Genomic DNA, 24,476 nt, shown 5'->3' with positions numbered 1-24,476 from the left:
TAACATAACACCTCGCCAAGGGCCTCGAGGTGGGCAACACGGGCACAAAATGAATATCCCTGTGTATATATACAGGGTTCAGAATAAGCGGTATCGCGTCGCAAAATGCGACGCAATTTCTCTCAAATGCAATACATTTTTGTATCGCAAAAGCTGCGATACAAAAGCACTTTTTTCAGACAAATGCGTGTTCAATTCTATAACCAAAGTGCAAGTGGGAGGAGCCACGTGCGGTAAAGTTAGCGTCACAGATACAGACTTCCGAGGTCAATAGCTCCTAAACACAAAAGTCTTTGCAGATCATTCACATGCCAAAACACTCATATTTAAACTGCCAAGTGACACAACCTCGTTTTTAACAATCAGATGCGTATTTTGGGCGCAGCGAATCACACTGCTCCGAAAGTGCAGCTCGAGCCGAGACGCGTGCTTAGGGACCGTCATCAAATGTGCAGCCAGAGCCGAGACGAGAGTACTTAGGGACCCTCATCAAATAGCAAAACGAAAAATGGAAACGTTTTATAGCTAGAATAAATAAATAGAGCAGTACAATTTGAATAACACAATAAATGCACCATGATGGAAACACCACAGCAGCCTTTATTTTTGCATCAGAAGCTTAATACATATTTTTTGTGAGTGTAAAGACAATTAATATGTAAATGAGACTCCTGCAAATAGTCATCTGATGATGATATGGAAGAAAGTTGACTAATATGTTCAACAACTAATTTTATTTGCAAGCGTTCTGTTTTATTTTGAAAAAAAATTTAAAAGTTAATTTGAGTTAAGTTAAGTTTGAGTTGCAAGTGTGAAAATAACAAATAATATCACATATAAGTCGCTCCGGAGTATAAGTATATAAGTATAAATATAAGTATAAGTTGCATCCCGGCCAAATAGTGAAAAAAGGTGCGACACAGTCCGGAAAATACGGTATTCAGACTTTATTTTGACAAAGCATCAGAAATGTGCTCAATTTTGCAGTCAGTTTGTTGTTTGTGTGTGTTTTTGTTGTCATTGTAGGCGACGTCATTGTTGTCGCTCGGGGATACGATGCCTCGCTCGCGTCTCTATTCCACCATCTTTGTCCCGTTTCACAAAAGACGCTTCGAGCGACGGGACGCGAACGCCATATTAGTCTTACCTAGAAGGGTAAGACTAGTATGGCGTTCGCGTCCCATCTCACTCTATACTTTCTGAAGCAGGTATAGTCCAGTCGTTTTTACGGGTTTTACGAGCGTTAATGGCAAAATGTCGTGATGTCTTTCAACGGCGCGTTTTGGTCGAGAGAAACTGAAGATTGACGGCGACAATGGAAAGCCGGGCGAAGTCTTTGGGTGAAAAAAAAAGGGAAAGCCCCGGCGGCAACGGGACACCGAGGACTCAGTCTTCAAACACGGGCGAATATTCGGTTTGGTAAATGTATATCCAGTGCGTGCGGCTGCGGTCGGATCGCGGCTACGCTTTTCCATTACAGGAACAAATGGCACTGTGGGAAGACGGGCGGTTTGGACGGCGGGGAAATGTGTTAAATCTATTAAGAGAGAAAAGAAAGAGGGAGAAACTGTCCAGCAATGGTGAAAAGATACAGACACAGGAGAGGAAAGTGCAGTTTGTTCTGTCGGGTGACAACTAACCACTGTTCAGTACGGTCGACAAGGTGATTTCTGTTGCACATTAAACCATTTTAAATCAAATAAATGTTGTGATTGAAAACTTCAAAATTGAGAAAATTTGCAAATGATGTGCATAAATGAAGAAAATCATCAATTGTTTATTATTTTTTGGACATTTTGACTCAATAATGCAATTGTTTTATGTATAAAAAGGTCTTTTTGCACGTCTTTTAGAGTCTGTATAGTCCAGATAATGAGTACCATTATCACAATACAATTACAATTATTTATTATAGAGGTATAGTTAAATATATGATCAGACACTTAAAAAACTTTCAATATTTTACTTCTCTTGCTTGGTGACGAAAGCGGTATTTTCAGCAAGAAGTTGCCTAATTGGATGTCCGTACGTTTAGCGTGTTGTTTGCATGTTCTTCCCGTGTCCGGGGTCCGAGCACAGGCTAATCCTCCAATGTGGTACATCTTATAAACGACGCAATGAATCCACTAGTAATTAAGAGTTTGAAACGTTGCAATATTCAACACAAACGGCAAAAGGTGACTTCAAATGTATTGGTTGAATTTGAAACGTAAAACTGAAAAAAATACCCCTTTGTTTGAAATATTGCAAGTTTGTTGCGTTTTATTTTAAATCTAGTCTTTTGGCAGCGAGTTGAGAAGTACATTTAGCATTTATTCAAAACAACATTTACAATAAAAGGCTGAATGACATGACAAAAAAAGCTGTATCACGATCTGTTCCTCACATCTCAACTTTCAGTCCGATTTTATGTCATTTAAAATTGAAAAATTGTGGCGGAAATGACCTTCAATATTAATTTCCTGAACAAGAACAAGACTTTAAGCTTTAATCATTGCCATTAAAAACAAATACAGTGTCAAACTCGTTCCTCTTTAGTCTGAACTCTGCTCCAAACCACATTCTTGTTTACAGAAAAAGCATTGGCTGATCATTGACTATTAGAAATGACTAATTCTCGATCTCGATTTAATATTCGCACAGCCCAAATTTACAATAGAATCAAAACATTACCAACACTCAAGTAAGTGAAAACACAAAACCTTTCGTGGAAGGACATAGATGCACGTTTCGAGATTCCCTACTCTCGTTAACGTGCCTATTGAAATCCCCAATCGCCGCCGGGAGAGGAAATGTCAGAGAAGAAGAACAATGGAGAGAAACGGTCGGGAGTAGGAAGTTTAGAGCGTAACGAGCCGCAAGCCGAGCCAAAAGCAACGCGCCCGACACACGCCGACGGCAGCGGCGGCCACATGTGGGGAGGGACTGGGGCTCCGGCCAAACGAACCCTCCCGAGAGCGGCGGCAGCTTTTTCTGATTAAGCCCAGACGCTCTCGTTTGAACGGAGCAAGTGGAAAACTCATACGCGGAGCTTTGTAGTCGTCTGCGAGCTCCACAAGTTGTTTATATATATTGTAAACTCTGTGAGATGGGGCTGCAAGATGTGTCGCTGTACAATCAGAATTTGAATCATCATCGCAATTAGCAAAGACGGCAATGATTTAGCAAAATATGACATACTTTCCTGTAAAATGAACCAATTATACTTCATCTAAAACCTTGTAGTTTAGACAGAAATGCATGTGATTCATAGTTTATCCGTTCATATTTCTCAAATATCAATGCTCTCGAAAGTGTTAAGAATGTGAACTTTGAACTGAAAAGCCAAAAAACCTATTGTCCAACCTACCGTATTTTCCGGACTATAAGTTGCACCGGAGTATAAGTCGTACCAGCCAAAAAATGTATAACAGAGAAGAAAAAAACATATATAAGTCGCACTGGAGTATTAAATGCGGCTGCAAGTATGAAAATAACAAATAATATCACATATAAGTCGCTCCGGAGTATAAGTATATAAGTATAAATATAAGTCGCAACCCGGTCAAAACTGTGAAAAAAGATGTAACTTATAGTCCGGAACATACGGTAATTATCTTGTGAAACGGTATTGTCGCTGTCGGTTTTCGAACTGCGTATTTGGGTCTCAAAACTCCTACCGCGGACACAATAAATGCATAGCTTCGGAGGCGGAGCGTACTTTTGGCGTCAGGGAAAAAAGGCAATTGCGAGGAAACAGACGGAAACAGACGATAACATGCAGTAACAGACGGTAACAGACGGTGACAGATGGTGACAGACGGTGACAGACGGTGACAGATGGTGACAGACGGTGACAGATGGTGACAGATGGTGACAGACGGTGACAGATGGTGACAGACGGTGACAGACGTGACAGACGGTGACAGACGGTAACAGACGGTGACAGACATAACAGACAATGAAAGACGGTAACAGACGTGACAGACGGTAACAGACAGTGACAGACGGTGACAGACGGTGACAGACAGTGACAGACGGTGACAGACGTAACAGACAATGACAGACGTAACAGACAATGACAGACGGTAACAGACAATGACAGACGGTAACAGACGTGACAGACGGTAACAAACGGTAACAGACGTGACAGACGTAACAGACGTGATAGACGGTAACAGACGTGACAGACGGTAACAGACGTGACAGACAATGAAAGACAGTAACAGACGGTAACAGACAGTAGCAGACGGTAACAGACAGTAACAGACGGTGACAGACGGTAACAGACGTGACAGACAATGACAGACAGTAACAGACGGTAACAGACGGTAACAGACAGTAACAGACAGTAACAGACGGTGACAGACGGTAAAAGACGGTAAACATCCATTTTCTACCGCTTGTTCCCTTTCGGGGTCGCGGGTGACTGGAGCCTATCCCAGTGACTTCGGGCCTTAGGCGGGGTACACCCTGGACAGTGGCCAACTTGTCGCAGGGCCAACACAGAGACATAGACATTACAGACAGTTCACTCTCACATTCAATCACTAGGGCCAATTTAGAGTCACCAATTTTTACCTAACACATGCATGTCTTTGGACGGTGGGAGGAGCCAGAGAACCCGGAGAGAACCCATGGTAACACGGGGAGAACATGCAGACTCCACCCAGAGAGATCATGTGATGTTGGTCTGGTCCGGGAATCGAACCCATGATCTCCTTCTTGGGGGGCAAGAGCGCTAACCGCCTTTGCCACTGTGCACCCTAAGACGGTAAACCAATGGGGGAAAAAATGACAGATTTGACAGACTTTGACTCGTGAAAAAGTAAAGAGTATGCGTTTATTTATCCTCGAGTATTGTCACATTTCACCAAACCGCCGCTGCGTAAGATTCAATCATTACAGAATGTCCATAAGCCACATATATCCATGAGGTCATTTTCAGACCTCATCCCTCTTTTTTACGCGATGATTCGAGCGTCAGATTTTCCACTCATCAAACCATGATACCGCATCGAAACTCTCTCACCGTGACGGGGGAAAGGTTTAGAAACTAATATCTGGGCAGAGTTTTAAGAAGAAGAAACAGAGCTGGGGCAATTAATAAAAGGTTTAATTGCAATTCAGTCACGTCTAATCGTCAATGGTCAGCTTTCAAATCTCCAGGTCAATCTTTGCGTGTTTAGGAGCAGAGTTCAGACTTTGGAAGATCATATTTGACTATTTTTGCGCTAAAAAGGGCAATGGTAAAAAGTCGGTCGGATTAAAATCAACATCAAAAGCTCTTTAATATTGATTTATTAATTATTTTCCGTATCACTCGGGAACCTAGGAAGACATTTTCCTCTGAGACCTCAACACCAACTACAGAACGTGGTGGATATGAAGGAGATCAAACAAGCGTAAAGGTTATACCGTATTTTCTTTTTTTTTCATAGTTTTGGCCGTGGGTGCGACTTATACTCCAGAGCGACTTATATGAGATATTATTTATTTACACATGACATCCACAAGAGGGCGCTCTAGGCTCTAAGCGACGCAGAAGAAGAAGCTGCACTTCCTCTACCTCTGGAGTTTGTGGAGTTGTTTAGAAGTGACACAGAGGAAGAAGAATTCAATGGATTTAGTGATTTGGGGTAAAACTGATGCTTTGGTAAACTTGTTAGCATGTTCTTTATGCTATAGTTATCTGAATAACTGTTCAGATGTTACGTTAACATACCAGACACTTACCACAGTTCTGTCTGTGCCTCATGTAGCTGAAGGTGTTAGCGTTAGCATACGTACACCTATTCACCTTGTTCATTCATCTATTATTATTTTAAACTGCATTTCAAGATCAAATGTCTGTTCTTGGTCTTTTATCAAAAACATTTCACCAAAAATGCAACTTGTACTCCAGTACCACTTAAATATGTTTTTTCCCCTCTATTATGCATTTTTTGGCTGGTGCGACTTATAGTCCGGAAAATACGGTAATATCCAAGCAAAAGCAATAGCTACAAAAAGCGAAGCTCATACAGAAGAGATTGTTAGAAGCGTTTGTCCAGCGGTCACTTTTTACTGAGCAAAAAGTGACCGTTTAACGCCGACAGGGTTGAGCGTTGCCGGCGAAGCGAAAAGCTGCGATCGGTTGGGCGTGTTTTTCTTTTGCGGCGGCGGAGAGAGCGAGCTGACATCTGCGGCGGGATTAGGTCTGTGTGTTTAAGACGGGCTTAGGCTCTGTGGCCTGGAACACTGGCAGCTTCCAGACTCAGCCAATTAGAGAGGACGTGCACGCCGGCACCGCGCCTCCCGCTCGCCGTACGCACTTGGCACTTCACACATGAGCAAAAAGACGCCAACGGAACCGTCCGCCGAAATGTTTTACCTGTTTTACCGTTTAAAATGACTTTGCCGCATTTACCTGTCGTTCGGCTGCGACAGGTAGACGGTCTGTAAGAGATTAAGGCTGCGCTCAATATATCGATATCGTGACGGACTTCTTGGCAATACGTGTAGCGATATCGTGATACTTTTAAACAACATAAAGCCAAATCTGTGGAGCTGAACATGTGACTTCATCCTAGGTCCTTTTAACGCCGGTTTTAAGGGATGTCCCTGAATCAGGACGCGCGTCGTATCAAGTTCTGTGTCAGGATTTGTATCGTATCGTGGACCCTGTATCGGGATATGTATCGTATCGTGAGGTACGAGGCGATACCCGGCCCAACATTGGGGCGTGATTCTTTGATTTTTTAGTTCCCCAAAGTGAACGGATGGAGATTTTAAGATGCTAAACACGTGTCAAACTGAACACCATCGCGACGAATGTATATAGCAGTACAGAGATGACCTTTTATATCGTTTTTCATGCTTGCAACAAACAACGGCGGATATTGTCAATAACGTTTGTGTTTTGTATGTAAAAGAATCATTGAAGAAGCAGCTTGGATGAGAAATGGATCAACTCTTAAAACCATTAGCCAGAATTCCCTCCGCTTACATTGTGCACTTTTAAACAACTTTCGCTTCGTTCATCTTATATTTAATGCATTCAAAAATAAAGCGTAAAGACACACGGTAGAAACGTTGCCCAACACAGCCTGGCGCTCGTATAAATTGTCTATATTAATGAGGCGGAAAATATAAAGACGTTATTTTTGTCGTTCGTAGACGGCGCGGATAAATTGTGAATGTTTTTACGCTCATTACGATCGGCGAGGCATAAAAACAGTCTAAAGACGTCCAACTTCCCGCTCTATTTTCCAAAGTTCATTCATGTAGCGTGTGTAGGAAACGCTGTGCTTGAACAACTAAAACTAAAAAAGTCATCGTCAAACCTTTATTACCCACTGTACATGTATTTTAGTGCAATTAGTGACGTTAGATTTAAGAAATAAACATAGTAAGACATATTTGTCGACGTTTCCGCTCGTTTTGGTGTCGATAAAGGGCATTGAACACTTTTACGCACGATAATGTTTTCTAACGAGGCTCTGGTGTTCCTTAAATGCGCTCGAGTGGTTTTCAGTCGCCCAAAACGGCCCCTGGTTTGTGCTGTTCGCCAGCTAACGCTAACGCTTCCATTAAAAATGCATCGACGCTAATGCACGGAACGGTAGCGGCTTTTAGCGTAGCGTTCGCTCTCGTTCAGAAACCGGAAGAGTCTATTTTTGAAGTATAGTATTTCGCTGGTCTGTTTTACGGCGTCAGGAGAGTACGCGTCCGTCGCAGAATATTGTTTGTTTGTCCTCACGATCGTTGTAAAGGTGGAACTCAAAGAGAGCATTATCGGGCTAAATTACGGCCCTGGAACCGAGCGGGAGATGACAGGCTTCCAGAAGTATGCTCCCGTAAACAGTACTTCGTAGGACTACACCAGGTCTAAAACTAGGACTACACCAGGTCTAAACTAGGACTACACCAGGTCTAAACTAGGACTACACCAGGTCTAAACTAGGACTACACCAGGTCTAAACTAGGACTACACCAGGTCTAAAACTAAGACTACACCAGGTCTAAACTAGGACTACACCAGGTCTAAACTAGGACTACACCAGGTCTAAACTAGGACTACACCAGGTCTGAATTAGGACTACACCAGGTCTAAACTAGGACTACACCAGGTCTAAACTAGGACTACACCAGGTCTGAATTAGGACTACACCAGGTCTAAAACTAGGACTACACCAGGTCTAAACTAGGACTACACCAGATCTAAACTGGACTACACCAGGTCTAAACTAGGACTACACCAGGTCTAAAACTAAGACTACACCAGGTCTAAACTAGGACTACACCAGGTCTAAACTAGGACTACACCAGGTCTAAACTAGGACTACACCAGGTCTAAACTAGGACTACACCAGGTCTAAACTAGGACTACACCAGGTCTGAATTAGGACTACACCAGGTCTAAAACTAGGACTACACCAGGTCTAAACTAGGACTACACCAGGTCTAAACTGGACTACACCAGGTCTAAACTAGGACTACACCAGGTCTAAACTAGGACTACACCAGGTCTAAACTAGGACTACACCAGGTCTAAACTAGGACTACACCAGGTCTAAAACTAGGACTACACCAGGTCTAAACTAGGACTACACCAGGTCTAAACTAGGACTACACCAGGTCTAAACTAGGACTACACCAGGTCTAATTAAGCTTAAACTAGACCTGAACCAGGAATAATCAAGGTCACGCAGGGTTATGCCATCCACAGACTTTACACCAAACAAGAGTTTAGTTTCTAGGACCAGGTTTAAACCAAGACTAAACGAGGCCTGAACACAACCAGAAGCACAGACAGAACTCATCAGGACTAAACCAAGTCCAAACTAGGACCAAACCAAGTCCAAACTAGGACCAAACCAAGTCCAAACCAGGACTAAACCGGGATGAATCCAGGTCCACATTTGGTCTCGACATCATTTCCAGACTCATGAGGTGACAAAAACAGAACTGGTCCAAACCGGGACTAAACCAGGACCAAACACGCTCCACAGCAGCAGGTCTTCCTCAGGGACGAGACTTAGGACCAAACCATTTTCCAAAGACAGAACTGACAAGGACCAGCCAGCCCTCTAAAGGTCAGAAGGTCAAAGGGTCAGATCCTCAACAATCCCCCCACACAAGTCACAGGAAGTACAGACAAAAACACATCATATAGTTGTATGAAAATTGTGTTATTTGCTTATTTGAATGTATTTTTTTGTCATACAGACTTGGTTGTTTTAGGACGAGTGACGTCATATTTAGCACTTTGGAAGACACCGTTTGTTGTTGTTTGATTTAGATTTAGCTTTAGATTTGAAAACGCTCATGAACTTCGAAATAAATGACTTAAATCAAGGTTTTGTTCCACTTACTGAGTCGTAACTTGAGGCCGAGCCAACTTCTCTGCGGCGACTTGTGCAGGACGCCGTTCATGCTCCACTTGCTGGGCACCATCGGGGCATAGAGGGAACCAGTGTCCCCCTCTGCCCGCCAGAGTGTCCCCCTCTGCCCGCCGGAGTGTCCCCCTCTGCCCGCCGGAGTGTCCCCCTCTGCCCGCCGGAGTGTCCCCCTCTTCCCGCCGGAGTGTCCCCCTCTGCCCGCCGGAGTGTCCCCCTCTGCCCGCCGGAGTGTCCCCCTCTGCCCGCCGGAGTCTCCTCCTCTGTCCGCCGGAGTCTCCCAATTTGTCCCTTTCTGCCCGCTTCTCTAAGGCTGTCTCCCCCTCTGTCCTCGTCTTTCACCTCGTCTCCCCCTCTCTCAGCTCTTCTCTCACCTCGTCTCTCTACCTCTCTCTCAGCTCTTCTCTCTCCCCCAGCTCTTCTCCCTCTCTCTCAAATCTTCTCTTACCTTGTCTCCCCCTCTCTCAGCTCTTCTCTACCCGTCTCTCAGCTCTTCTCTCTCAGCTCTTCTCTCTCAGCTCTTCTCTACCCGTCTCTCAGCTCTTCTCTCTCAGCTCTTCTCTCTCAGCTCTTCTCTACCCGTCTCTCAGCTCTTCTCTCTCAGCTCTTCTCTCTCAGCTCTTCTCTCTCAGCTCTTCTCTCTCAGCTCTTCTCTCTCAGCTCTTCTCTCCCCCTCTCACAGCTCTTCTCTCTCAGCTCTTCTCTCAGCTCTTCTCTCCCCCTCTCACAGCTCTTCTCTCTCAGCTCTTCTCTCTCAGCTCTTCTCTCACAGCTCTTCTCTCTCAGCTCTTCTCTCCCCCTCTCTCAGCTCTTCTCTCTCAGCTCTTCCCTCCCCCTCTCACAGCTCTTCTCTCACAGCTCTTCTCTCTCAGCTCTTCTCTCTCAGCTCTTCTCTCTCAGCTCTTCTCTCCCCCTCTCACAGCTCTTCTCTCTCAGCTCTTCTCTCTCAGCTCTTCTCTCCCCCTCTCACAGCTCTTCTCTCTCAGCTCTTCTCTCACAGCTCTTCTCTCTCAGCTCTTCTCTCTCAGCTCGTCTCTCACAGCTCTTCTCTCACAGCTCTTCTCTCTCAGCTCTTCTCTCTCAGCTCTTCTCTCTCAGCTCTTCTCTCCCCCTCTCACAGCTCTTCTCTCTCAGCTCTTCTCTCACAGCTCTTCTCTCTCAGCTCTTCTCTCTCTTTACATCTTTTCTTTCTCAGTTCGTTACTTTTCCGCTTCACATTCGGTACAAACTGGACCGGACACAAACGCGTCCCGCGGTCCACGCTTCGGTCAAACTTGTCGCGGCCGCAGAAGAAGAAAAGAGTGTCCCGGTGACCGTCTTCTGTCCCGGTGACCGTCTTCTGTCCCGGTGACTCTTTGTTACGAGGAGAGAGTGAAAAAAAAGAAGCTCCAAATAGTTTCCACGTGTAGCGGCGTAAATAAACGCTCGTTTCCTCCGCGTTTCCGTCACGGGAGAGCGGCTGGAGTCGCTCCGTGACGCCGTGGATCCGCGTCGCGTCTCATTCATTCACCGGGACGAGCCGCACGAGCCGCGCGGAACACGAAGTGAAGCGCGAGATGGGAGCTTTGTGTGGAGGCGTGCACCGGGGGCGGCCGCTAGAGGCGCTAGACACAACACCGCCACCGCGCATGGGCAGTGGCGCCGGCAGGAAGCGCACGAATAGCAGAGGTTCTCTCGTCTTATCATTATAAATAAATAAAATAAAATAAATTAATACAAATAAATACAAGTAAAAATTAATACAAATAAATTAAATACAAAATAAAATAAAGTAGAATTAAAAAATGAACAAATAAAAAAATCACAATTGATATGAGTATTTTCTTGCTTTAAACAGTCGCCACCGTAATCGTCATTGAGTTTACTAAAAGAACATATTCAATTTAATCTTTCTTTGTTTTAAATTGAGCGCGCCCCTCTGAATGGGAATCACTGCTGTCAACGTGATTGTGATTTGCGTCGTTACTAAATGTGGGTCTTGCTTTGCAGACTTAAGTTATTGTAGTATAAGTAACTATAAGTACAGCAAAACACAATTCTTAACTTTATTATCACCGTCATAAGTACTTTTAAAAATTACAGCTTCACCTCTGTTTGAGTATAGTATTAAATAAATTGTACTTTAGGCAAATAAAAGTACTTTTCTCTGCATTCGTGCTGCAAAAGACAGAAATAGTGTGTTAAAGTTGTGTAACATGAGATTAGAGTTCATTAGAGTTCTTACAATGATGTCGGCCATGATTTGTGCTCATTAAAGGACTTTAGCAGGGGTGTCCAAACTGTGGCCCAGGGGCCTAATGCGGCCTGAATGTCCTGAATGACCCAAAGTCGGAAAATCACACCAAATAAAAATAAATCCTTCTATTTGACATAATTAACATGCATTTGGAGGTGATACAGCATTTGTTTGAACATGTGTCCATCGGGGGAAAAGGTTTGACCCCTGACCTCTAATGTAAACGATCTTCAATGTAAACACGGTCGTACTTTAACACTGATGACGTTACGGCTGAATGTGGGACACGTTTTCAGACAGAGCAAGAAATTAAAATACATAAGTCAAGCGTGTCCCAAATGTTCCTTAGGCTTATTATATTTTTTTCCTCTATATTTTACTGTTCACATTAAAGGGTCCGTGACAGGTTTTTACGATTCTCAAATTTTTACTTGATTTGGCATATTCATACCTGCTGTACATATACATTACAGTTTTACACCAATCGAGCAGGTATTTGTGGAGAAAACGTTGAAAAATCTGTAGAAAATGACAGGAAGTGACATCACACCAGGGACACTCATTCCAGACAAAGTTTATGCAGAATTTACACAAAGAAACAACTTTTTGTTTTACTCTCTAAACATTAATTCAACAAAATAAAGTCGCTCTCATATATTTTTATTTGTCAAATTAAACAGATGTGACATTAGATGAGTTTTGGCCCAGTGTTTGCTGGGTAATTTCCTAGTGTAATGTCATCGATTAAATTGTAAACCTAAAAAATGTGCACGCCCGAGTGTGATGAAATCTTTATATATTTAACACAACTGCATTTTAGCTCAACGAGTCGTCTGACCTGTAGGGGACCCCTTAAATCCTGTCGTTTCTTCTCACTGTCGTAACGTTAAAATGACCGTAGTAACCGTGACATCACTCGCCGCCGACCTTTCCTCTGGCAGAAACTTGCCTTCAAACAGGTAAAAACGTGGACTGAAACCTCAAAAACCAGACTTTCTTTTGTTGTTGTTTTATTGTGGAGAGAAACAGGCGCTGGAATGTCACGTACAGAGAAGACAAAACGAGACGCTTCACGAGTCCGTAGAAGCACTTCGGTTTGGGGACCGCGTCCGTGGCAACCGAGGATTCGTTAAAGTCCGAAAAGAGAGAGAAACGGCTCCGCTCGGCGAGAAGAGTCCTCGGCGCTTCGGGCTCCGTTGTGCGGCATCAAGAGTCCATTTTTAAGGTTTGCCATCGCCGTGGAAACGTCTCCGGCCGGTCGAGCTACAGTCCCGCGTGCCCCGGCCTCACCAGACCTTTGAAGACCCTCAGCTTGCCCGCCCCGCTCAGGTCGAAGCTGTAGTTGGACGTGACGTATGGCAAGTCGTGGTCGCAGTCCTGCACGAGAAGAAGAAAGAAGAAGAAAGAGAAGAAGAAAAATATCAAAAAAGTGTGGACATTTTTTTATAAAATGTGCATTACAATATGGAGCTCATCAGGTTAATTTCTTATTTGTTAAATGATAATAACATCAATATTTTTCTACTTACTTTTGACTGTGTGCAGTGGATCCTAAATTTAACAGTTGATCATTTATAACAGTTTTGATGTCGTATGTCAGAGCTGTTGTCATTAAAATATAATAAGGATGTCACGATTATCAGGTTAATTGATCATCGTGATTGTTCAGGTCATAATATCATCGTGAGGGCCAGAAAATAATAATCATGACAGTTTTAGAAGCAAAATTAAGTATTTTTAGTTCATTATACAGCCCAAAAAAAGACATAAATGTGAAGAAGTTTATTTTTTCATTCGGAAAGTGAAATTTCATAAAACCTTGAGGAACAGTCACATGTCAGAGCACGAGAATGAAGATTTCACTGTTGTTCTGTGTCTAAGAACAACTGTGTCTAAATAATCGTGAATAATCATTAGATCGTGATTTTTCTTCACACAATAAATCGTTGCACTAAAATTTGTTATGACGTCCCGAACACAAAAGAGTCTTTCTTTCTTTAGGTTTTTATTTTAAAGTTGTTGTTTTTTATTTCACAATTTTTATTAGACAATTTCAGTCGAATATATTTGTGGAATACGTTTTTTTCAAATGGAAATCATCCATTTTATCAAATTAACTTGAAATTATGGCGAATACTATTTTTATTTAATACTTAGGGATAAACGTTGATGATTTTACTGTTCCGAAAAGCGTTTTGTGGAACGACAACAACAAATGGCAGAAAACATGATCTATCTAACGACAGATTAGTTAGTCCCTTGGGCGTGTACATGGGCGTGTTTGTGGGCGTGTGCATGTTTGTGGGCGTGTTTGCGGGCGTGTTTGCGGACCTGCGCCGTGACGATGCAGGAGGGCAGGGAGACGGCGCCGAGCAGCAGGCAGTTGACGTTCCGGAGGACGGACGGGTCGACCGGCGTGAGCAGGTAGTACAGGCCTCGCGCCGTGTCGATGCCTCGCAGGACGCCTTAAAAAGACAGAGGAGACGCACACGGTGGAGCGTAAAACACATACTTTAAAGACGTACGACTGCAGAAGACGTACGACTGCAGAAGACGTACGAGTAAAAAAGACGTACGAGTAAAAAAGACGTACGAGTAAAAAAGACGTACGAGTAAAAAAGACGTACGAGTAAAAAAGACGTACGACTGCAGAAGACGAACGACCGCAGAAGACGTACGACTGCAGAAGACGTACGAGTAAAAAAGACGTACGACTGCAGAAGACGTACGACTGCAGAAGACGTACGACCGCAGAAGACGTACGACCGCAGAAGACGTACGACCGCAGAAGACGTACGACCGCAGAAGACGTACGACCGCAGAAGACGTACGAGTAAAAAAGACGTACGACTGCAGAAGACGAACGACTGCAGAAGACGTACGACTGCAGAAGACGTACGACTGCAGAAGACGTACGACTGCAGAAGACGTACGACTGCAGAAGACGTACGAGTAAAAAAGACGTACGACTGCAGAAGACGAACGACTGCAGAAGACGTACGACTGCAGAAGACGTACGACTGCAGAAGACGTACGACTGCAGAAGACGTACGACTGCAGAAGACGTACGACTGCAGAAGACGTACGACTGCAGAAGACGTACGACTGCAGAAGACGTACGACTGCAGAAGACGTACGACTGCAGAAGACGTACGACTGCAGAAGACGTACGACTGCAGAAGACGTACGACCGCAGAAGACGTACAACACAGAAGACGTACAACTGCAGAAGACGTACAACACAGAAGACGTACAACACAGAAGAAGTACAACACAGAAGACGTACGACTACAGAAGTAATACTGCAGAAGACGGCGAGCTGCGAGCCTCGTGGTGAAAACATGCAGTAAATAATCCCACAACAAACTTTATGTCTCTTCCCCAAAACCGTCAGAAAAATGGAACATAGTCACGTTAAAAAAACTTTTTAAAATGAACGGTTACTCACCAAATCCGACGCATGGACACAGAGGAGCCTGCGGCAGGAGCACGGGGCTCCCTCTGCTGGTGATCTTCTCTGCCACGCAGCACAGCGCCACCAGGCTGGCATTAGCAGCGTAGAACATGTGACTGGGCATCACTTCACAGTGGAGTACGCCCAGGGCCACAGCACCGTGAGGCACCTGAGGATTCACACACAACAGCACGGGGTGAGGTGAACGTGTAGGACGGACCTGGTACGGGGTGAGGTGAACGTGTAGGACGGACCTGGTACGGGGTGAGGTGAACGTGTAGGACGGACCTGGTACAGGGTGAGGTGAACGTGTAGGACGGACCTGGTACGGGGCGAGGCTGTGCGTAAACGTGTAGGACGGACCTGGTACGGGGCGAGGCTGTGTGTAAACGTGTAGGACGGACCTGGTACGGGGCGAGGCTGTGTGTAAACGTGTAGGACGGACCTGGTACGGGGTGAGGCTGTGTGTAAACGTGTAGGACGGACCTGGTACGGGGTGAGGCTGTGTGTAAACGTGTAGGACGGACCTGGTACGGGGTGAGGCTGTGTGTAAACGTGTAGGACGGACCTGGTACGGGTGCGAGGCTGTGTGTAAACGTGTAGGACGGACCTGGTACGGGATGAGGCTGTGCAGAGGTTGCACTGGTCCCGGGTCCGGCGACTGGAGCTGACTCAGGTAGGACAATAAAGACAGCTCTCTCAGTTCATTAGAACGCTGATGTTTCCTACACAGAACACACAAAAACACCCTGAATCCATGTTTTTTTTACACACGTGTGAAGAAATAGCTAAAGGGACCGTACGTAGCCTTGACTCGTACTGGTTTAAAAAGGACCTGAACCTGACTTTTAACCCGCAAACAGAGCGTGTTTGTGTTCAGGCCATGGCTCATGTTCAGCTCCTCCAGACTTTCACTGAGCTGCAGAGGCTGAACTAGCTCTGACTCCTGATTGGTGCAGGAGCGGGGCTTTAGATAGAGACCGTTCAGATCAGAAAGAGGTTTGAACACACTGGATTTCAGCTTCGAAACTGGCAACGCAATTTCTCTATCAAGAACGAAGAATAAATCAGCATTTCAATTGTCATCAGTAAAGTCTATATTTGATTTGAACATGTGAAATCTAAATCTTACATACGGTTCCTTTAAAGCCCCTTATATACCCGTATTTTCCGGACTAGAAGTCGCACCTTTTTTCATAGTTTTGGCCGGAGTGCGACTTATTCTTATACACTTATATGTGATATTATTTGTTAATTTCACACTTGCAACCACATTTCATACTCCAGTGCCACTTATGTTTTTTTTTCTTCTTGATTATGCATGTTTTGGCTGGTGTAACTTATACTCCGGAAAATACGGTAATAGTGATAAACTCCTGGGTCTTATATTGATTTTGATGCGACAGTTTACAGAACTATAAAGAGGATGATCTTTGCTCCATTTTAGTGCCGACTGTCATTAAACACTAAACCAGGGGTGTCCAAACTATGGCCCGGGGACCAAATGGACAAAGCTGTGCCCACCTCTGCACTTAACCTTTGGAATGTGACGGCAATAACAGCATTATACAGTTATACCCACAATTACCGTATTTTCCGGACAATAAGTCGCACCGGAGTATAAGTCGCACCAGCCAAAAAAAAGGATAATAGAAAAGAAACACTGGAGTATAAAATTATGTTGCCAGTGTGAAAATAACAAATAATATCACATGTAAGTCGCTCCGGAGTATAAGTAAATAAGTATAAATATAAGTATAAGTCGCACCCCGGCCAAAACTACGAAAAAAGGTGGGACTTATAGTCAGGAAAATACGGTAATACAGTTAAGAATATCGTTACGTCCCTAAATAAACGTTCAAATAGCACTTTATACAATCGCTGTCATTATTCGTATCATATTTTGTTATTGTTAGATTCTTATTTGTGCTTCGTTTGTGTTGTTTTGTGATAAAGGCTCAAAATACTTAAAGACTTCTTGCAGTACCGTCTGAAAACTTAAGGTGGAGTACTTACGCTTTGCCTTGCGTGCCCACCCCCTCAAACTCTGACTGAACGGGCAGGTGGAGGAAGGTTCGAGGCGGGTTGGCGCTCGCCGTGAACTCGCTGAGCGCCGACTGCGCCGGGGGGTGGGTCTGGCAGCCGTGCGCCGCCCTCAGGAAGTCGGGCGTGAGCGGCGGGCACTGCTGCGTCCCGCTGTGACCCAGCTGCACCACGTGTGAGACCGGGAAGAAGCGCAGCATGTCCACGAGCAGCTGGAGCCCGAAGCCTGCACAGAGGGCACAGATGAAGACTGGCACAGAGGGCAAAGAGGAAGACTGGCACAGAGGGCACAGATGAAGACTGGCACAGAGGGCACAGATGAAGACTGGCACAGAGGGCATAACTGAAAACTGCCAAAGAGGACATAGGTGAAGACTGGCACAGAAGTCATAAATTCCAGCCCACCTCTGACCCAGGCTCACCTCTGACCCAGCCCCACCTCAGACCCTGATCACCTTTGAACCAACCCCACATCAGACCCAGCCCCACCTCAGACCCAGGCTCACCTCTGACCCAGCCCCACCTCAGACCCAGGCTCACCTCTGACCCAGCCCCACCTCAGACCCAGGCTCACCTCTGACCCAGCCCCACCTCTGACCCAGCCCCACCTCAGACCCAGGCTCACCTCAGACCCAGGCTCACCTCAGACCCAGGCTCACCTCAGACCCAGCCCCACATCAGACCCTGATCACCTTTGAACCAACCCCACATCAGACCCAGCCCCACCTCTGACCCAGGCTCACCTCTGACCCAGCCCCACCTCAGACCCAGGCTCACCTCAGACCCAGGCTCACCTCAGACCCAGCCCCACATCAGACCCTGATCACCTTTGAACCAACCCCACATCAGACCCAGCCCCACCTCTGACCCAGGCTCACCTCTGACCCAGCCCCACCTCAGACCCAGGCTCACCTCAGACCCAGGCTCACCTCTGACCCAGCCCCACCTCTGACCCAGCCCCACCTCAGACCCAGCCCCACCTCAGACCCAGCCCCACCTCAGACCCAGCCCCACCTTTGACCCAGCCCATGGTGTTTATGATGAGTGGTCCTTCTCTGCTCGGAGGAAGTCTGTGCCACAGAGACTTGAGCGCCTCCAGGTACCGGTCCAGGTCCGACTCGCAGGACGACTGGCCGTAGTAGATCATGTGCTCGGGGGTCCGCTGGTGCGTGAACGGGGGGCCTGCGTTACAACATACATTCTGTTAAAAGCAGTGGAGTACAGCCAGTTCTCCGAATGTGGTGCCCAATGTTACACTTATGAAAGTGGTTCTAAAGCTGTGTCCAAAGAACCAATGTGTAGAACCAAGACTAGGAGAGGGACTGAGGTGGGTTTCTCTCAAGTAAATAATATAAATAATAATAATAATAATAATAATAATAAACTAAAATAATTGAGTAATAAAATAAAAATAAAATGATGAAATAAAAACAATAAAGTAACAATAAATAATAAAGCAATAATAATAAATAAATAAAATAAAATTGAATAAAAAAAATTATAATAATAAAATCATAACAATTAAATACAATAATAATATAAAATAAAATAAAATAAATGCAATTAAAATAAAATAAAATATAAAAAATATGAATAAATATATCAATAAATAAATAAAATAATAATAATAGATCGTACCCAACAGCGGCTCACTGACAGTTGTCAAACATAAACAGCCCGGAGGCGTAAATTCTGTTTGCCCCAGATCTCCCTCCAAATACTCCACGCTCCCAGTGCTGCAAACACAAGATATACACAAATATTTACTCTCAATTCAAACTATAACTAATGCAACTCATGACGTCAACGTACTGATTTAATAAAGTATTGATGAGAATCCTGATAAATGTGGACTTGCCCACATTCTTAGCTCCACAGACCAGGATAACAGACCCGTCCATGTCCCCTGTGACAGAAAAGTACACCATGAAACAGAAAAACAGGTTAAAGCGAGATAAAACTACATCATCTCGTCGTCGAAGTACCTTTACAAGCGTCAACGAGTGTGTTCAAGGCGTTCCTGAGGCTTTTCGAGGCCTTTATGCCTTCGATGTTACTCGAAAGAGGAACTATACCGAGTCCGTTCAGCGGCGTATCGAGAACAGCCGAGAGAAGCTCATTCTGCGCGCGAAAAAACATGAACGTTAAGCCGCGTTATCTTGCAATTATTCACTTGTGATGGTCAATAATGCCACTAATTTGTCGCTTACCGCCAGAGGACTGAATAATTCACTAAGATCTGGGAAACTGGAAAGAAATTTCGTCATTGTCGATTCCATCGGCTCCAGCAAAACGATGGACGAGTCTCGGATCAGCTTTCCAACCAGCTTCTTCCTGTGTCCTTAAAAACACACAATAATAACGATTATGACACAATCAAAAAAAAAAACAATATACCGTATTTTCCGGACTATAATAATTTCCGTACCTTTTTTCATAGTTATGGCCGGGGTGCGACTTATACTCCAGAGCGACTTATATGTGATATTATTTGTTATTTTCACACCGACAACCACAAGAGGGCGCTCTAGGCTCTAAGCGACGCAGAAGAAGAATCTGCACTTCCTCTACCTCTGGAGTTTGTGGAGTTGTTTAGAAGTGACACAGAGGAAGAAGAATTCAGTGGATTTAGTGATTTGGGGTAAAACTGATGCTTTGGTAAACTTGTTAGCATGTTCTTTATGCTATAGTTATCTGAATAACTGTTCATATGTTACGTTAACATACCAGACACTTACCACAGTTCTGTCTGTGCCTCATGTAGCTGAAGGTGTTAGCGTTAGCATACGTACAGCTATTCACCATGTTCTCTAATCTCATGGCTAACCCTAACCTTAACCTTAACCTTAACCCTAACCCTAACCCTAACCTTAACCCTAACCCTAACCCTAACCCTAACCCTAACCCTAACCCTAACCTTAACCCTAACCTTAACCTTAACCTTAACCTTAACCCTAACCTTAACCCTAACCTTAACCCTAACCTTAACCTTAACCTTAACCTTAACCTTAACCTTAACCTTAACCTTAACCTTAACCTTAACCTTAACCCGGCGAGGTCTATTTTAAACTGAATTTCAAGATTAAATGTCTTTTTTGGGAAATTTCCCCCCAAAAATGCGACTTATACTCCAAGTGTTCAATCGTTTTACGGAGCCAAAAATAAAAAGAACAGTAAATCTAAATTTCAAGAGATTACACTCATTTGGTCTCATTCTAATTCACAAACTGAGAAAAGCATCAGTGGTGAGACGAGGTTCGCATGATTGATTTGAGCCTCAATCGCCCTCGGCACCGTCGTCAACAAACATCCAACCCAACTTTATTCATAGAGCACTTTAAAAACGGGCAAAGTCGCGCCGAAATCACAAACAAGAACAAGATGACCGCAGTTACGGGCGCAGGACTGTCAAACGCTCAAAAGAAGGCTCAAAATTACACTCAGAACTAGATATTCATTTGATCTTGTGACTCTGGCTCCCCCTGCAGCCCGCCTGTGTGACGACAGCGTGCTTACCTGCCGTCAGATAGTCCCTGAGGATGTCGGCGAGCTGGGCAGCGTCCTCGGTGAAGCCCGTGTTCTCCGTCTCCATGGCGCGGACGGTGATGGGGCTGTGCGACGCCGGGGAGAAGAGCGGGTACGGCTGCTGGCCCTCCTCGATGGTGAAGCCCATGACCTCCACGCGGCCGTACAGGCACGTCAGGAAGCACTTACCGCGGAAGCACAGGGTCTGGGGCCAAAGGCGAGATTAACAACACGATTAGTGTCCTGCGGTGTTTGACAGGTGGCACTAAATGTAAAGGTGTTGAAATGTATTCTATAGGTAAGGTTTTTATTTGAAAGAAATAGCCAAAAAATAACCAGAGCGACTTATGTGTGATATTATTTGTTATTTGAACACTGACAACCACAAGAGGGCGCTCTAGGCTCTAAGCGACGCAGAAGAAGAATCTGCACTTCCTCTTCCTCTGGAGTTTGTGGAGTTGTTTAGAAGTGACACAGAGGAAAAAGAATTCAGTGGATTTAGTGATTTGGGGTAAATCTGATGCTTTGGTAAACTTGTTAGCATGTTCTTTATGCTATAGTTATCTGAATAACTGTTCATATGTTACGTTAACATACCAGACACTTACCACAGTTCTGTCTGTGCCTCATGTAGCTGAAGGTGTTAGCGTTAGCATACGTCATGTAGCTGAAGGTGTTAGCGTTAGCATACGTACACCTATTCACCATGTTCTCTCATCCGTTATTATTTTAAACTGCATTTCAAGATGAAATGTCTGTTCTTGGTCTTGGATTTTATCAAATAAATGTCCACAAAAAATGCGACTTATACTCCAGAGTGACTTATAATAAATATGAAATAAATCTGGTAGTCGACACATACACATTTGGGTTGATTAAAACATAATAAATAACAACTGGGAGCCACACATTTAAAAAAAAAAGAAGAAATCTTTCAATTCATATAATAAGTAATAATATCCTCTTTTTTTTTTATCGGCTTGGACTTTAAATTACAGCAATTCCAGTTATATTAATAACCATTCAGAATTTAAATATCTTCAGGTATGAAAACAATTTGGTCCAATATCGTATGGAGTCATCGATGATACTGATGATACCGTATTTTCCAGACGATATATAAGTCGCACCAGCCAAAAAATGCATAATAGAGAAGAAAAAAACATGAATAAGTCGCACTGGAGTATAACTATACAAGTATAAATATAAGTATAAGTTGCACACTGGCCAAAACTATGAAAAAAGGTGGGACGGGCCGAGTTCCTTCCACAAACTCGCTCCGTACCTGCTCCTTCTGCATGACCAGCACGGCGTGATTCTTCTTGTCGTCCCGTACGGCGCACTGGTGTAGTGCGTTCCCCTCCAGCCGCCCAGGCTTCAGAAACCGCTCATTGCCCGCCGACTCCAAACCGTTCCCGTGAAGACCGAACCCAGAAAAGCTGTTCCGGGCCGTAGTCCCCTCCGACTCCTCCTCCTCCGCCGCCGCCGCCGCAGCAGCATAGCCGGAATTCCCGTTTGTGTGAGCGTGGAACTTCTGTGGCGCGGTCTTTTTCGAGTCCGAGACGGATTTCGGTCCCGTCTCCAGTCTTTTGACGCCGGGTTTCTTCCTCACCAGGACCCGGTGCTCGCCGATTAGCCGGGCCACGGCGGGACTCGAGTTCAGGTCGGACGAGGACGCCGTCGCTGTTGCCGGTCGGCATCGTTTCGTTCTGGCGTTTTTCCACTTCTGAGATTTGCCCTGAGATTTGCCCTGCGGTTTGCCCTGTTTGACCTTCATAACCGCGAGATGTTCAGCCGTGCAGAATAACGAGAGAAAGGCCTGAAAGCAGAAAAATACAGTTAGTTTTGAGTATAAATTGCAGTTACCATATTTTCCGGACTATAAGTCGCACCAGCCAAAATATGCATAATAGAGAAGAAAAAAACATATATAAGTCGCACTGGAGTAAGAAATGCGGTTGCAAGTGTGAAAATAACAAATAATATCACATACAAGTCAGTATAAGTATACAAGTATAAGTATAAGTTGCACACCGGCCAAAACTATGAAAAAATTGTGCGACTTATAGTCCGGAAAATACGGCATATCCAAAAGAGTGTCTGTCTAGCTGTCATATAGTGATTAGGGGTGAGCAATATCGACAAACGTGAATTAATATCGCAATTTTTTGTGTGCATGATCTCGATAACGACAATCGGACAATATTTTTACCGTAAATCGTGCTCTAAACTGTACCTGTATTTTGGGTGTGCACGAAAACACCTGCCAGTGTCTCTACAATTTGGATTTGTTTAATCTCCAGGCATCAATGATATGAAACAGGAATGTTTATGGAACATAATTATGCCCCTGACTGTACATTAATCCAATTTACGAGTCGATACCTGAACATTGTTGTGAACAGAAACATTGCGAAATCAATCATCTTTTGACACCTCCTCGGATGCTAATCAACATAACGCAAATATCAGACTCAAGAACAAAGTTAGCGTCACAGTAAAATAAACCGATGCATTAAATCACTAGCAACGGAGAAAAAAAAGACTAAATACAGGCTCCGATTGAACATAAAGACAAGATAGAAGTGCAAAACATAATAACAGCTAACGATCCTAGTTGACAACAAACGATCGTGGCTATCTGTACAAAAGCTAATGTTGTTAGCAACGTGTGAATAAAACTTACCTACGGGCTGCAAGAGGTCGGTGCAACAACACATGTACAAGATATTGATTCGAAACACATCGCATTGACTTTATACCACATTAAACATTATGTAGAAGACAAACGAGCTGCTTGAAAGCGCCGCGGAGTGTTAGCTTAGCGTTAGCCGCATGTGTTTGAGCCAAACACGGGTCTGCGGTGAGCGGCCGACAATCGACTTACCCGGAGGTTTGTCCGCGCGCAAAAACATGAACATAAACCTGTAAATGTGATAGTTTTACTGTTGAAAATTTAAATAAATGAATGTAAAACTGTCAGTTCTTCTGTCATTATGCGTTATACGTTATACATGTTTTATATTATATTGTTTTTTGATTTTATAGGACCACAAGTATGTTTCACGGAGTTAACTGGCGCATTTTACGTCACGTCCTGTTCCTGAACGGTGTTGCCAGGTGGAGCTTTCTGTTTCCAGCACAATGAGCAGTGAAAGTACGACCAAAACCCGCCCAAATTAAAAAAAAGAAAATATTTATACCGGGACTATTCAACATCAGGCCCAGGGACTAAATCAGACCCTCCAAGTGATCTAATCTGGCTGAGGAACCAGCTTGAAAATATTAAAACAAAACAAAACATCTTATTTACTAGTTTAACTCGGGGTTAGTCCTGGGTCAGAATCAGAATCAGAAAAAGTGTATTGCCATTGTCAATTAACAAAATTCACCAACATACGAACTTGCTTTGGTGATTCGGTGCAACGTACAACGATGAGCAATAATGAAACAACATATACAAAATCAAAAAGGGCACGCAATAAAGAAAAACAATTTAAATTTAGGATACAATAAAAATAGGCTTGCGATCTAACAGCTAAATTTACAGATGTAGGTTGGTACTAGTCTTGTCCGAGTTTAATTCTGGTTCAACCCTGGGTGGACAGTTGTACGAAGCAGTGTTTATTTATCACAAAAATCTAATCTATCAATAATAAATTCTATTGTATTAACTCAATTTATTGAAATAATCCCAGGGACATTTTACTAGCCGTCAAAATAACATAAAAAGCGGAATATTAGAATATTAGAAAAAAAAGTATATAGGAAAAGTATATAAAATTGTGCATGTACAGGACACTATTTATGCAAACTTCATCATTTCACTCACATATTTATGTTGGAAATGTCACATCCA

General features: G+C 44.0%; 2 protein-coding genes across 2 annotated transcripts in view; both read right to left on the bottom strand.

Annotated features, from left to right (window-relative positions):
- Positions 1 to 9,518, bottom strand: part of plekhg5b (pleckstrin homology domain containing, family G (with RhoGef domain) member 5b) — a 122,709-nt gene extending 113,191 nt beyond the window's left edge. Inside the window, exon 1 of the mRNA XM_072448834.1 lies at positions 9,336 to 9,518. Coding sequence (XP_072304935.1) covers positions 9,336 to 9,417 — 82 coding nt within the window. The 5' untranslated portion in view covers positions 9,418 to 9,518. The remainder of the gene's footprint in view (positions 1 to 9,335) is intronic.
- Positions 9,519 to 12,015: 2,497 nt separating this feature from the next.
- On the bottom strand, positions 12,016 to 23,477 carry nol9 (nucleolar protein 9). The gene is made up of 13 exons (XM_072448833.1): positions 23,304 to 23,477; positions 21,903 to 22,436; positions 20,609 to 20,822; positions 19,303 to 19,433; positions 19,078 to 19,213; positions 18,905 to 18,998; positions 18,731 to 18,828; positions 18,107 to 18,274; positions 17,066 to 17,318; positions 15,660 to 15,774; positions 15,044 to 15,218; positions 13,927 to 14,060; positions 12,016 to 12,972 (listed from the first exon to the last, which is right to left on the bottom strand). Exons 2-13 carry the CDS (start codon positions 22,392 to 22,394, stop codon positions 12,859 to 12,861), a joined length of 2,124 nt encoding a protein of 707 aa, XP_072304934.1. The 5' UTR covers positions 22,395 to 22,436; positions 23,304 to 23,477; the 3' UTR covers positions 12,016 to 12,858.
- Between the last annotated feature and the right edge of the window lie 999 nt (positions 23,478 to 24,476).

This window comes from Eucyclogobius newberryi, unplaced genomic scaffold (genome assembly GCF_026437365.1).
Source record: "Eucyclogobius newberryi isolate DKJ021-1_F unplaced genomic scaffold, fEucNew1.0.hap1 SCAF_17, whole genome shotgun sequence".
Taxonomy (NCBI): Eukaryota; Metazoa; Chordata; class Actinopteri; order Gobiiformes; family Gobiidae; genus Eucyclogobius; species Eucyclogobius newberryi.
This window is presented reverse-complemented; position numbering and strand designations above follow the sequence as displayed.